The 12,540-nt window shown below is 37.9% G+C and overlaps 3 protein-coding genes across 3 annotated transcripts; 1 reads left to right on the plus strand and 2 right to left on the minus strand.

Moving 5' to 3' along the window:
* Positions 1-1,497: 1,497 nt before the first annotated feature.
* On the minus strand, positions 1,498-1,944 carry LOC146451667 (histone H4). Its single transcript, XM_085098906.1, has one exon. The coding sequence runs from the start codon at positions 1,807-1,809 to the stop codon at positions 1,498-1,500; it is 312 nt and encodes a 103-aa protein (XP_084955032.1). The 5' UTR covers positions 1,810-1,944.
* Positions 1,945-2,346: 402 nt separating this feature from the next.
* On the plus strand, positions 2,347-3,436 carry LOC146451668 (histone H3). Its single transcript, XM_085098831.1, has one exon. The coding sequence runs from the start codon at positions 2,357-2,359 to the stop codon at positions 2,765-2,767; it is 411 nt and encodes a 136-aa protein (XP_084954957.1). The 5' UTR covers positions 2,347-2,356; the 3' UTR covers positions 2,768-3,436.
* Positions 3,437-6,601: 3,165 nt separating this feature from the next.
* LOC146451669 (protein THEM6-like) lies at positions 6,602-12,111 on the minus strand. The gene is made up of 2 exons (XM_085098899.1): positions 11,610-12,111; positions 6,602-8,726 (listed from the first exon to the last, which is right to left on the minus strand). The coding sequence occupies exons 1-2, from the start codon at positions 11,924-11,926 to the stop codon at positions 8,315-8,317; spliced, it is 729 nt and encodes a 242-aa protein (XP_084955025.1). The 5' UTR covers positions 11,927-12,111; the 3' UTR covers positions 6,602-8,314.
* Positions 12,112-12,540: the final 429 nt, after the last annotated feature.

Consider the following 12,540-nt stretch of genomic DNA (forward strand, 5'->3'; position numbering starts at 1 on the left):
ACCAAATACTATAAAGTCCTGACCAACATATTTATACTTGATTATTTTTTTTTTTTCTCGAAGTTCGCAATCCCCACATTTTTCGACCTGTCCTGGTACTTCAGTTATTCCCGGCGCATCGCACATGTCTAAATTATTTTCCGAAAAGATGTCATAAGTTCACTCGTAAACGGGTTGGCAATTTTAAACTTATTCTTTGCATAATTGTAATTACGAACGCAAACGCTAACCATATTGAAAGCAAATCTTAAGTCATCTTGTTTAGTTTTCACTGAATAGTTCGCTCGCTCATCATGTCTACTTTCACAGTCGCAATTGCGTGGCCATCCGGTTATTCGCCATTATATTTTGAAAAGAGAAGAGATTGGCGCCAAAATTTGTATGAACTACCCAAAAGTATGCAGATAAAATGTGCTTTTGAAAGAGTCTTTTGCTTCCACTACTGATAGTGCGGTATTTCAAAGACACAAAGCACTTTGCTTAGCAGCTATGATTTATGCGTACGGCATAAAGCGAATTTTCAAACAATTATTTGTTATGTAAATTCATGCGTTTGAAAAATGGCGCTAAAAGTAAAGAGAGAGAGAGAGAGAGAGAGAGAGAAAATAATTGAAATTATCTTTGCTGTTCCTTAAAAGTAGGACACTTTCAGTTCATAGATATAGTCGAAACTAGTTTGCCGACTACATAGCTCATTTGATCACTGGGAATCGAAAGATTTTTCGGACGTACCAGTCGAAACATTCAAACCGTTAACTATGACTGGATCGATCCGACAGAATCAGCAGCGTAATTTTACCACGCTTTGAATTCACAAGAAATCTCTGCCTGGTCTCTTTTCAATCTGCTTTGAAAATTCTGGATATTCAGTATTTTAGGTCCATCAAAAAATGACCGGTGCGTGCTCCATGTGAGTAATCTAAAAGCACGGCAAAGAGTGGATTCTTTCCTGCGCCCGACATGTGCGCGCTAAAGCCAGCCCTCACCTCAACTTAGAACTTTCTTTATCAGGTAAAATTGAAATTAGGCAGATGCGAGGTCAGGGCCCAGAGACTTACGACTGAAACATATGAGGGGGGTTTTTCCATCATTTTATATGCGATGCCGTTTGCTTCTGTAATGTGTGATGCGCCTTTTTGTTTCATGTGCAAATTTGCCAAACGGAAGAGCACAAAAAGACGCTTATTGAAAGAAATGTGGCGCTTATTGTTCAGATTGCTAAGCTGTGCATCCTCAGAATACTAAGAGCAATCCACCCCTAATTTGGTTCCATCCTAACCTAAACTTCTGTCATAAGTTCACCCTTTGAAGAGAAGCCAGATCCCTTGCCAAAAAAAGCTGGCGAAAGGGATCAAAATTACCCGGCCAAAGTTTACACTGAGTTTAGAGTTGCTGGGATGGCGCGTTACTCTAAACGTTTGATTGGTGATGACTTTTAAGAGATATGGTGGCTCCTAAAGGAGCCGTTTGTTTTAGTAGAGCAGGTGATAACACACTCTAACCGCCAAATCCGTACAGAGTACGTCCCTGGCGTTTGAGAGCGTACACCACATCCATGGCTGTCACAGTCTTCCTCTTAGCGTGCTCGGTGTACGTCACAGCATCACGGATCACGTTCTCAAGAAAGACTTTGAGAACACCACGAGTCTCCTCGTAGATCAGGCCAGAGATTCGCTTGACACCGCCACGGCGAGCAAGACGACGGATGGCTGGCTTGGTGATGCCCTGGATGTTGTCCCGAAGGATTTTTCGGTGACGCTTGGCGCCTCCTTTTCCTAGACCTTTGCCTCCTTTACCGCGACCAGACATGCTGAATGAAAAAAATTTGGTATCTGAGATATGCCGGAGTTTGAGCTTTTTCTGCCTTATATAAGGGCAAGGTTGACCTCTCAGAAAACACGGTAATATTTCTATTGGTTATAATATGACAAAGGTTCACAGTACAAAGCCGTATTTGGATAACTTTCCATTGTATTTTGCGCGTGTAATATATGCGCATGATTATGTAAACTTCAGTTTAAGTGTGCTCATAAATTGTAGAATTTGAGGTTTTTATTGTAAAAAGAAGATAACAATGTGACGCATTGCTAATTTGTGGACTCTTTTATAATCATACGAGTATTTTTCAGCAAGAAAACACTTAAAACATCAAATTACGGTGAATCACTTTTAAGCTCTTCAAAATACAATGCGCCACATGTGAAAACATTCAATATTGTAGTGTGTTTTTCAAAGTTACCGCCATGTGTTAGTCCACCAATCAGAGAGCACATCATTCAACCAATGAGAGTAAAACCTGCAAAGTATAAATATTTTTTACAGTGAAGCTGGTGAAACTATCGATTGCACAACTAACATGGCTCGTACAAAGCAAACCGCTCGTAAATCAACTGGTGGAAAAGCTCCACGCAAACAGCTCGCAACAAAGGCAGCTCGAAAGAGCGCGCCTGCCACTGGTGGAGTCAAGAAACCTCATCGTTACAGGCCTGGTACAGTCGCCCTTCGTGAAATCCGTCGTTACCAAAAATCTACGGAGCTGTTGATCCGCAAGCTGCCTTTCCAGCGCCTTGTGCGAGAAATTGCTCAGGATTTCAAGACCGATCTGCGTTTCCAGAGCTCCGCTGTGATGGCTCTTCAAGAAGCTAGCGAGGCTTACCTTGTTGGTCTGTTTGAAGACACCAACTTGTGCGCCATCCACGCTAAGCGCGTCACCATCATGCCAAAGGACATTCAGTTGGCCCGCCGAATCCGCGGAGAGCGAGCATAAGTGAATTGCATCTCTCACAAAACAAACGGCTCCTTTAGGAGCCACCAAATCAATAAAAGCAATGACCAATTAATTACTCAAGAAGTTTAAGGTCTGGGTTAAAGGTTTTTAAGAGGAAAAAAAGTTTATTTGAGATAACTTCAACAAAGTGAATGACACTGAACCGAAATTTGGCCGGATAGAAAGGCCTTATCTTCCTTAACGTTTCTAAGCACAATAAGAAGTGCTATAGTTACGTCTCACGTTTTCGTGAAAAAAGCAAAGATTTGAGAAGTAGGCGACGGTTTTAAGAGAAAATACCAAACAAAAACGCTTTTCTAATAGAGATTAAATATCTCCAGCTCGATCCAGCTTTTCACGTTTGGAATGATCGTCCATTGATCTCTAAAAAAAATTAACAGGACAAAGGCCATTTCTCCGTCAAAATTCAACCTTTGATTGTTTATTACTCCAATTTAAAAATTTGAGGACAGTCATTCCAAATGTAGAATGTTCAATAGTTTAAATCTTCATCGGAAACGCTTATTTATTTTTCTACATAAAGAAAATTCACAGCCGTATCTCCGATTTACTTTTCATTTTTTGACGTCACGTGATCAAACTTATGCGTTAAGGCAAAAGAAAACATCGAGTTTTATATTCAGGGAAAATTTCATCCTGTTCTAGGCCGTCAAACCGAAGATATTGGGGATCATTCATATTTTCCGAACACCCTTCAAACCCAGGCCTTAATTTTCAGCTACCCTTTTCCCAAAGGTTTTTTTTTACAGTCGAACCAGGTCAAGCGTACCCCCCTAGATTCTATTAATGAATCTATTATTTGAAAATTGAACCCGTTAGTCGTTTCAAGTATTCAAATCAAAATTAGATTTCTGATTGGATTATACGAACCAGGGTACAAATAATGCATGAAACCAGAAAACCAGAAAGCCCGCGGGAAAAACCCCTCTCAATATATTCAGAGCGGCAATTCTTGATTTATATAACAGTGGATTTTCCAAAAAACAGATTTCTCGTGATTTACAGCAGTCAACGCGTACTGTCAGAAAGAAAATTCGCCATTTTAAACCGGGCACGGTGGGTCCTGTCGCGTAAATTTAAACTCACTAATGATCACTAAATGAACATTTTACGTTTGTGCACTTGCGTTTTTTCCGTTAGTTATTCAGAAACAAAAATGAAAAAGGACTGGAAGCGTTTTATTATAACAAACGGTTCTCTTTCTGATGTATATGCAAATTAATTTAGCGACTCACAGTGAAAGATGTTCATTTCAGTTGACCTTCGACAATGGCAGCACATGTGTTGCGCTATTCGTCGACGTATAATGGACAGTCTGGTGAAATAATAATATATACCAAACTTTTTCATGCTACAAGGTAGGTAATGCTATACATGAAAGATAAATTGGAATTTTTCAGCCCGACTCATTTGCAAGCGCTTGACTTTGTGCTCTTCAGTGCCATGACCAAATTTGCATAACGAATTATATGAATGTGTCAACAACATGCAGGAACAGTTTGAACGAACGAGCTGTTTCAAATGTACTGTAGTTTGAATTTTACAGGCTATTGCTTTTACTGTTAGCGCGCATCTATGTTCTGCGAATTTTAATTTGATCATTGATCCGCGTTAACAATGAATAAATGAATGCATTCTTTGAAACGACTAATGGGTTCAATTTTCAAATAATCGATACATTAATAGAGTCTAGGGGGGTACGCTTGACCTGGTTCGACTGTAATTCCTTTTAATCAATAAAAGAAAACTTTAAATTTGAGACCAGGGGGGGGGGGGGGGGGGGCGTTTCTCGAAAGTCCCGGTAACTTACCGGGCCCGGTAAGTGATTTTGGTGATAAATGTTTCTTAACAGAAGTCAATTTTTGTTAGCTTTCAATACTAAATTTTAAAATCTTATAATTCTATGATAAAATTGGCCGAATACTATGTCTGTAATCACTGTGTAATCGGCGAAAAAACATTTAAAAATATACTTATCGGGCCCGGAAAGTTACCGGGACTTTCGAGAAACAGGCCCCAGGGTAATATTCAGCAAGCAAAATCAAAAGAATCACCGAGATGTGTAATTTTATACAGTAAACCGAGATTGAAGGACCGTAAATTTGAATGCCATTTATAACACGGATGTGGAAGAAATTTTGCGTTTTTAAAGACGGTACTGAAATTGAAAACGCCTTCTGGCGCCGTCTTCATTCTCGTCCCCAGAGCCCTCGCGGTAAACAAAATCCCGCCAAAGATGAAAAATAGGCAGTCTCAGACTGCATGTGTCTACTGCAGCACTGGTGTAGAAATGTGATATAAAACAATTGAAGAAAAGGGAAATAAGACTGAAAAGAAAACGAAGAGGGAGGAGTGGAAATAGGATAAAGATAAAAAAATGGTTGTAAAAATGTTGCACAGAATACTGGTGAGAAGAGATTAAGCTGGTATTGTTTACCACAAACATTTTGTTTGAAGAGAACTGTAACTTTATTCTAACATAAACAATATATATAATCTTACAACGTGAACCACAACTTTGTACTGAAAGCAATGCAGCAGAGTTCTAAACATAAAGTACTGAAAGCAAAGTTCTAATCTGAAACGTAGGCATAAAATGCAACAGAAACTATTAATTAATCTATACTGAACTTATGTGTGGCAAGTATCATTCTTTGACTCCTGTTGTGTTTCCATAGTTTTCGCATAAATTAACTTTTTCCTAGAGCGGTTAAAAACAAATGTTTTCTGACGTAAAATAATATGGTTACCTATTAATCATTTGCCGAAAAACACACTTGAACGCAAAAATTGCTAAAATTCACGGCGTGTTGATGAAGACCTTCGGCATATCAAATTTCAACCCGCTTATGCAAATTGTCCTTGATTGCGCTTCTAGCATCTGTCGCTTTTCAAACGCATATGTGAATTGACAAAGACACAAAAATCAACAAAAAGCTTTTCCAACAAAACATTTTATTGAAATAAACGATGCATTTGTCATAAGAGGCAAAAAACTTTCAGTTTTTTTTGCGTGCGTGCAAACACGCATGTAAAATTTGAAGACACTCCGTGTTTGTTCAAAGCGATCACTCGCAGTAAATTCGGGTATGTTTGCGATGAAAATTACAGAAGTTACAGAATTCTGGTTCAAATCATCACTTACAGTCAACCCAGGTCACGCGTGAACGATATTTTTGAAATTTGAACGGAGTTTTGAAATTTACATGTCAGTTTTGAAAATCGCAAACGAGATTTCAGAATTTCCCTAGCTTATTGACGGTATAAAGCTATGAATTTTTCTTTACATTGCAAAATTGAATATTTCAAGAATAACAATTGTTTCCCAAGTATTTTGAATCTTTTTTCAGTTAATTCGTCTTTTTCAGAACGATTTCCAGCGAAATGTCCAACATTCCATTCACACGTCGGACATTACAAAGAGAAATTCGAATGTTTATTTCATTCTTGGAAATACTGTTCACGCGTGACCTGGGTTGACTGTAAACTATTTGTAAAAAGCAAATCAACATCAGAAAACATCATTTACCGTATTGTCGCCATTGTCCTGATCCGGAAATACAATCGCTTAGATCTCGGTCAGTCGAGGATTAGCGTCGGCTTTCGATAGGATTCCATTTGGGCTTCCTGTGGCATTTACACTCTTACACTCTTTCACTCTTTCACTCAACCCGATGACATAGTGTCTACGCTTCTCTAGAAGCCGTAGACACAAAAATTCATCTTGTACCTAAAATTTGTATAAGAATGACAGGAATATCCTTTCCATGAAATATGTAACTGAAAAATATTGACTAAATGAATTGCTTCAGACAAAGTTCTGTACTGACTTTTATTTAAATAGAGGTATCAAAGTAATAATTACTGCATCAGATAACAGGAGTTATAACCCACTGATTAATTTCCAGGCACTCTCATATTTGAATGAAACATGTCACATGGTACAAAATCGGATGGCGGTTATCAGACGATAACGGTTGTCTAATTTTATATTTGTTACCCAACTTTTCGACAAGAAAAATAATAATTATTACAATAATGGTATTTGAAGAGCACATTCGCTATATAAATATTCTAATAATTATTATGCACTTTACAAATTTCACAAACATCACCTTTTTTTCAGTCTTGTCTTGTCTAATCTAATCACTGAATAATAAAATCGACTAAAAGCTAGTCAACTTGGATTTGTTTGCCAGCAATCATACTTTCACCATCGCTGGCTGTTCTGTGTTTTTCCACAGTAAAGTGTGTGCGTCTCATAAATTAATCGGAGGGTTATAAAATAAATAAACCCCAATGATCCAGCTTGCTTGTATATCAGATGACATCTTGATTGTCCTGAAAATTTAAAAAGTGCCCTCGAAGCCCGGCTTCTCAGTCATCTGTTCATTTCTGTGGACAATCATTTAGCCTTGGGTTTTATCATCCAATATACCAGCCGCCTGAAGGAGTTAATTTACTAAATAATGTTATTTTTATTAGTTAAATAAATCTTTAAAGGGACAATAATAATAATAATAATAACAACAATAACAATAACAATAACAATAACAATAACAATAACAATAACAATAATAATAATAATAATAATAATAATAATAATTATTCCAAATCCAGCATGGCCACAATGCAGTAGTGGTATAATATTCAATAATGCACATGTGGGAACACAGAATTATTTCAAACTTTTAACATTTTTTTTCCATTCAAGATGTAGAGAATAGGCAAGAAAAATTATCCATTTAAAGAAAAATGATGCCACTGTACATTTCTAACTCAAATCTACACAAAGTAAGTGAGGTGCTCTGACCAATGCTGTATTTATCTCCATTTTCTACCTTACCAATACACACTCAATACATGGCATGGTCTGACATTGTGAAACTAAAAATAAACCTTGTGAAGTCCTGTTTGAATCAGTTCTCAGTCTCTCTATTTAGAACCTCTGAAAGAACTCTGGGGGTGGTTGGGGTAGGGATAATCCTCTGAATTTTTGGTAGGATGTGCAGCATGGTTCTCAAAACCCTGAGCCAATTTCAGGCCAAAATATGTAATTTTCTGGTACCCTTTTTCAGACTTGGCCTCTAAAATCCATAACCATTTTCAGATCAGGGCCTAGTTGTTCAAAGAGCGGATAATGCTATCCACTGGATAAATCAGCGGATAAAATGTACTCCAACCAATACATTTTATCCACTGGATAGCGATTTATCCACTAGATAAAGTTATCCGCTCTTTGAACAACTGGCCCTTGGTCTCTAGAATCCATACCCATTTTCAAAACTTCACTAGAGACCAAAACGGTTAAAATCTATACCCTGTTTCACACCAAAACGGCTCAAAAACCAAACCCTGTGGTGCCACACATACCTATATTAAGATTGCACAGGGGAGTACACCCCCCCTCCCCCCCCCCCCTCTCTCTCTCTCTCCTAGAAAAGAACCCACCTCCTGTTATTGGAAACCACAAATAATCTCAGATTTCAAAGTTGACTGCTTACTTGATAATCAAAAGTATTTTGTTTACAGAGCATTTTTCATCATTGCACTTGAAGCACTGTTGTACTGTATCCAGTGATGCAAGTCATGTGATATTGTGGGACTTTGTATACTCCATCCACTCAGTGACTGTACCAATTCAGCTGGTGAAACAAATCTTTCAGTTTTATTTGCTTGAACCACTGTATTCTTTGTCAGGACAATTGCATAAATGAAGCCATCTATATCAGCAAATTTCTGCTCAAGGTAGAATGCAGTTTCATCCCAAGCCAATACTCTGGTCTTAAGAAGTACTTTTTGAAAAAGTTCCAGTGATCTGCGATAGCGCACACAGGAGGCAGCTATTGTGACACCACAGTTGTTCTTTCTCATCTCATTCATCATTCCACTTGTGATCCAAAAGTTAATTCTCCCAAAGTCACATTCACGAAGGTATCTGTAGAGAAAAGGACAATTGTATTATTTTTCTTGATATGTTTTCTAGTTCTTTCAGAAAATAATAATATTTCTATTAATACCGTTTTAGAACAAGCAAGTTGAGGGACAACACTCACTTTCTAGGGGAAAGACCAAACCAAAAGCTACCGTCATTTCGCCCAAAGGCATTTGTAGATAAGTGAGTTAAGGATACTTCCTGGGTTCGCGGGTGTCCTTTGGAAAAAAAATCGCACGCGCGCAAGTTTTAATAAACCTCTAACAAACTATATATCATTATAAAGCTTAATAAATGTAGTTTCCTATAAAAAATATAATTGAGCGATCTTTTCCTTTTTTAAGTGCCAGGAGCCAGTAGAACCTCGAATCGACCGATAGTCGTTCCTTTGAATTAATCGGTCATCGAACGCCGCGCGAACAACGAAATCGCTGCACAGTGTTATTCACAAGGCATCAATCAACAAAAAGGTGTCAGGCTTTTTCGAAACTCTGATTGGTTATTTAGATATCCACGTCTAAAGTTTGAGTAGCAAAAAATATTTGAGTCGTGTTGCGTAAACAGTCGCCACGGGAAAAATATTTTGAAAATCAAAATTCCCTGACACCTTTTTGTTTGTCATTATTCCTCGAATCTTCTGGCCAAATTTCACGACAATCCGTCAAAACCACATACCCTATTAATTCGTTTAAAGTCGACATACTCTGCCAAAATTCAAGTGCGAGTTTTCGCTCGATAAAGGTTTGCAAGAAAAACAAGCCTCCACAGGAGATTATGACACCTCATTAGGTGGCGAGCCAATCGAGCAACAGGACCCCATGGCGTCAACAACAATAGCACAGAATTTCGCGGAAAAAGTATCGCGTTGCAGACACGTTTTAGACTCCGCTGTTGTGATCGAGCGAGATGGGGAAAGTAGCGAAAGGAAAACGTAAAAATCAACCAGGAAAACGGGGAAAAACCAAGGCTAACGAAACCAGAAGCGCGTCAGCGGCAAGTTTGCCAAACTGTGCACTCCTCGGAGGAGTGCACTGATAACAGAGATGAAATCTATTGGGTAGGTTGTTCGTTTTGATTGCGTGTAATGTAATTTACACTTCAAGCTAAAGCGATTATTCATTTCGTATCAAAGGAAATGCATAATGAAAGAAAATCGCATTTTTACTGTTATTTAGGTACGATGGTGATTTCTTCGTAAGAATATTCAAGATAGCGTGGAGCGGAGCAAAAAGCGAGAGAAAGGGCCACGCAGAACGCGCTATCTCCAGTATTACACGTGGGCTGATACGCTTCTGGTGAGTTCTATTTAATCGGTCTAATTCTTGCTGATTTTATTCCAATGTTTCATTTATTTACAAGCGCGCAGTAAAACGTTATTTGGTTTTATCTCGCTGCAGATGAAAGAAATCGGCCCTGAGGATACAGAATATGATATTTGATATTTTCACAGGACGCTTACAAAGTTACCCTGCAGGACTTTTGCACGGCAATCGACCTCTGTGTACTTGATCCAATAACAGTGGATTAATTTGAAGGCCGCTGCTCCAGTTCTTCGTGATCACCTTCGACAGAACCTTCAACGTCGACTAGAGCTTCTTGGTCGAACCAAGAGCCTTTGTTGCTCTCTGCAAGATCACGTTTTCGATCTTCGCTGAAACCTATCTTTCCCTTTTTCTTAGGCCCTAGCTTCTTCCGAGATTTTATCCACAGGCTCTTTTCGTTTTTTGATGACTTTTCCATGTGGGAAGCGCCGGCAAAGAATATAAAATTCGAAGTGAGAAATTTTCTGCAGGCGAGATGTAAACAAAATATGCTTATTTCTGAAATAAGAGCTGCCGGATGAAGCGTTTGCCGCGAAAATTCCTCTGGGGCGTCTCGCACTGAGAAGATTATGACACCTTTTTTATTTGTTTACTTTTAGATGGAAATACGTTTTCCTAAATATCTCGCGCGCTTTTTAATATTTTTCAATTTTTTTTTCAGTAAATATTAGATAAAATCCTCAAATTCTATTTAGTTGAAAAAAATGTTTTTTTCCCTTTTTTACCCTATCGAACCCAGGAAGTACCCTTAACAATGAAAACGTTTTTACAACCAAAAAGGCTTCAAAAATTGTACAAAACTGTAGATTTATCAGTTCTCCAAAGGCTGACCCTATTTCTGTGGCCTTTGAAATTCATACCCATTTTCAAACCCATAATAATAATAATAATAATAATAATAATAATAATAATAATAATAATAATAATAATGATAATGATAATGATAATGATAATAATAATAATAATAATAAAACTTTATTAAGCACAGAAATAAAATTATTCAAAAAGTTAACACTTATTTTCATTGAAGCTGTGCAGATATGTCACAATAAACTGGATAACACCAGAAACTACTACGTTATACATACAGTTATTATGAATCAACTAAAATATATAAATTCATAACGAAAAAAGGTTTCACATCACAGTTTACATTCAAATACAGTTTACATTAACCCATACATGTTTCTATAAAGTTCTTACCCATTTTCAACAAAAATGGTTAAAATTTCTATCACATTCCAGACTAAAACGGCTCAAAAACCCATACCCTTTGAAGCTGCTACCTATATAGCTTATGTAGGGAAGTACTCTGCCCCCAACCCCCTCCCTCCACCCCCCTCCAGCCCAGATTTCTTCCAAAGGCAGTTATTAACTTATAGACAAATATGTTAGAGGTTAACAACATAAACGCTAGATTTTGATACTGTTTTCAACACCAACTCCCATGCCATATTATTTATTTATAGATGATCTTAGCTTAACGGACAAAAAGAGGATTTCCAGGCTTTAATCTGCTTTAATTCCCCCGACAATTAGCTAATCTTTCATTATTTTTACTCACCTAGCATTATTCATGTGAAGATTGAGGTCCATATCAGAAGGCAGAACGACAAAAGTCGTTTCAGAAGTATCAAGAAAGCTGCCATTTGCTTTTCCACCAAAAATCAATTTCTTCAAAACAATCCATGTCACGCGTAAACTCCAATTTACGTCGAAAAACATGTAAAGAAGAGGAACAATGATGGCAAAAGTTCCTAAAAGTCTCCTTAATAAAAGCATCGTCAAAATAATTCCCACAAAAACCAAGAGTAAATTCTTTGCACGTCCCATTTTCAAGGGTCTATCTGGACCTGTTCTCTGCAGATTGCTGCAAGGCATTCTTTTCTCGTACAAAAGACTGGGTACTGATAACCAGAATTCCGCTTCCGCTTCGTGAAGTTTTCACATCCGCTTTGTACAGTGTACCGACAGGTGCAAACCAGCCCGATGCGTTCCTTAATCTTGGAAAGTTCTTCACGTTTTGGCTTTCCATTTAAAATATTTGTAAAAATCGTACTTCTGGTAATGCACATAATTTCTACAAGGCCCAAAGGACCTGTAGGCTCTGCCCCATGGTCCAAACTCTTTCCCTTTCATATACCATTTTTGAATGAAAAGGTAACCATTTTATACGCCCTCCACTGAAAATGGTAGCCGTTTTACAAACCCTACGCAAAAAAAACTGCAACTCTTTTTGGAAGGTCTGTTGGTCTGTTTTGAAAGGGCCTTTTTTTAGAAACTAAAATGACAGTTTTCCGGGAAGCACTAATCTGTGGAACTGCAGACCGCGGAACCGCGGAACCCGCGGAACCTAGAGAAATAACAATTTTTTTTTTTGCAACTTATATACCAGGTATAAGGTTACAACTGATTTCATTGCTGTGTATAGACCCGGATTTTTTTTACATGATTTGACCGAGAGAAAATGAAAAATGAAAAGGTTCTGCACAAAG

The sequence above is a fragment of the Pavona decussata genome, unplaced genomic scaffold, assembly GCF_977016875.1.
Source record: "Pavona decussata unplaced genomic scaffold, jaPavDecu1.1 SCAFFOLD_386, whole genome shotgun sequence".
NCBI classification, from domain to species: domain Eukaryota; kingdom Metazoa; phylum Cnidaria; class Anthozoa; order Scleractinia; family Agariciidae; genus Pavona; species Pavona decussata.

Coding starts and splice junctions, on each gene's coding strand:
- LOC146451667 (XM_085098906.1), bottom strand. CDS start 1,809: ATGTCTGGTCGCGGTAAAGGAGGCAAAGGTCTAGGAAAAGGAGGCGCC.
- LOC146451668 (XM_085098831.1), top strand. CDS start 2,357: ATGGCTCGTACAAAGCAAACCGCTCGTAAATCAACTGGTGGAAAAGCT.
- LOC146451669 (XM_085098899.1), bottom strand. CDS start 11,926: ATGCCTTGCAGCAATCTGCAGAGAACAGGTCCAGATAGACCCTTGAAA. Junction 8,727..11,609: donor CTTCACATGAATAATGCTAG/GTGAGTAAAAAT, acceptor TTTTCTCTACAG/ATACCTTCGTGAATGTGACT.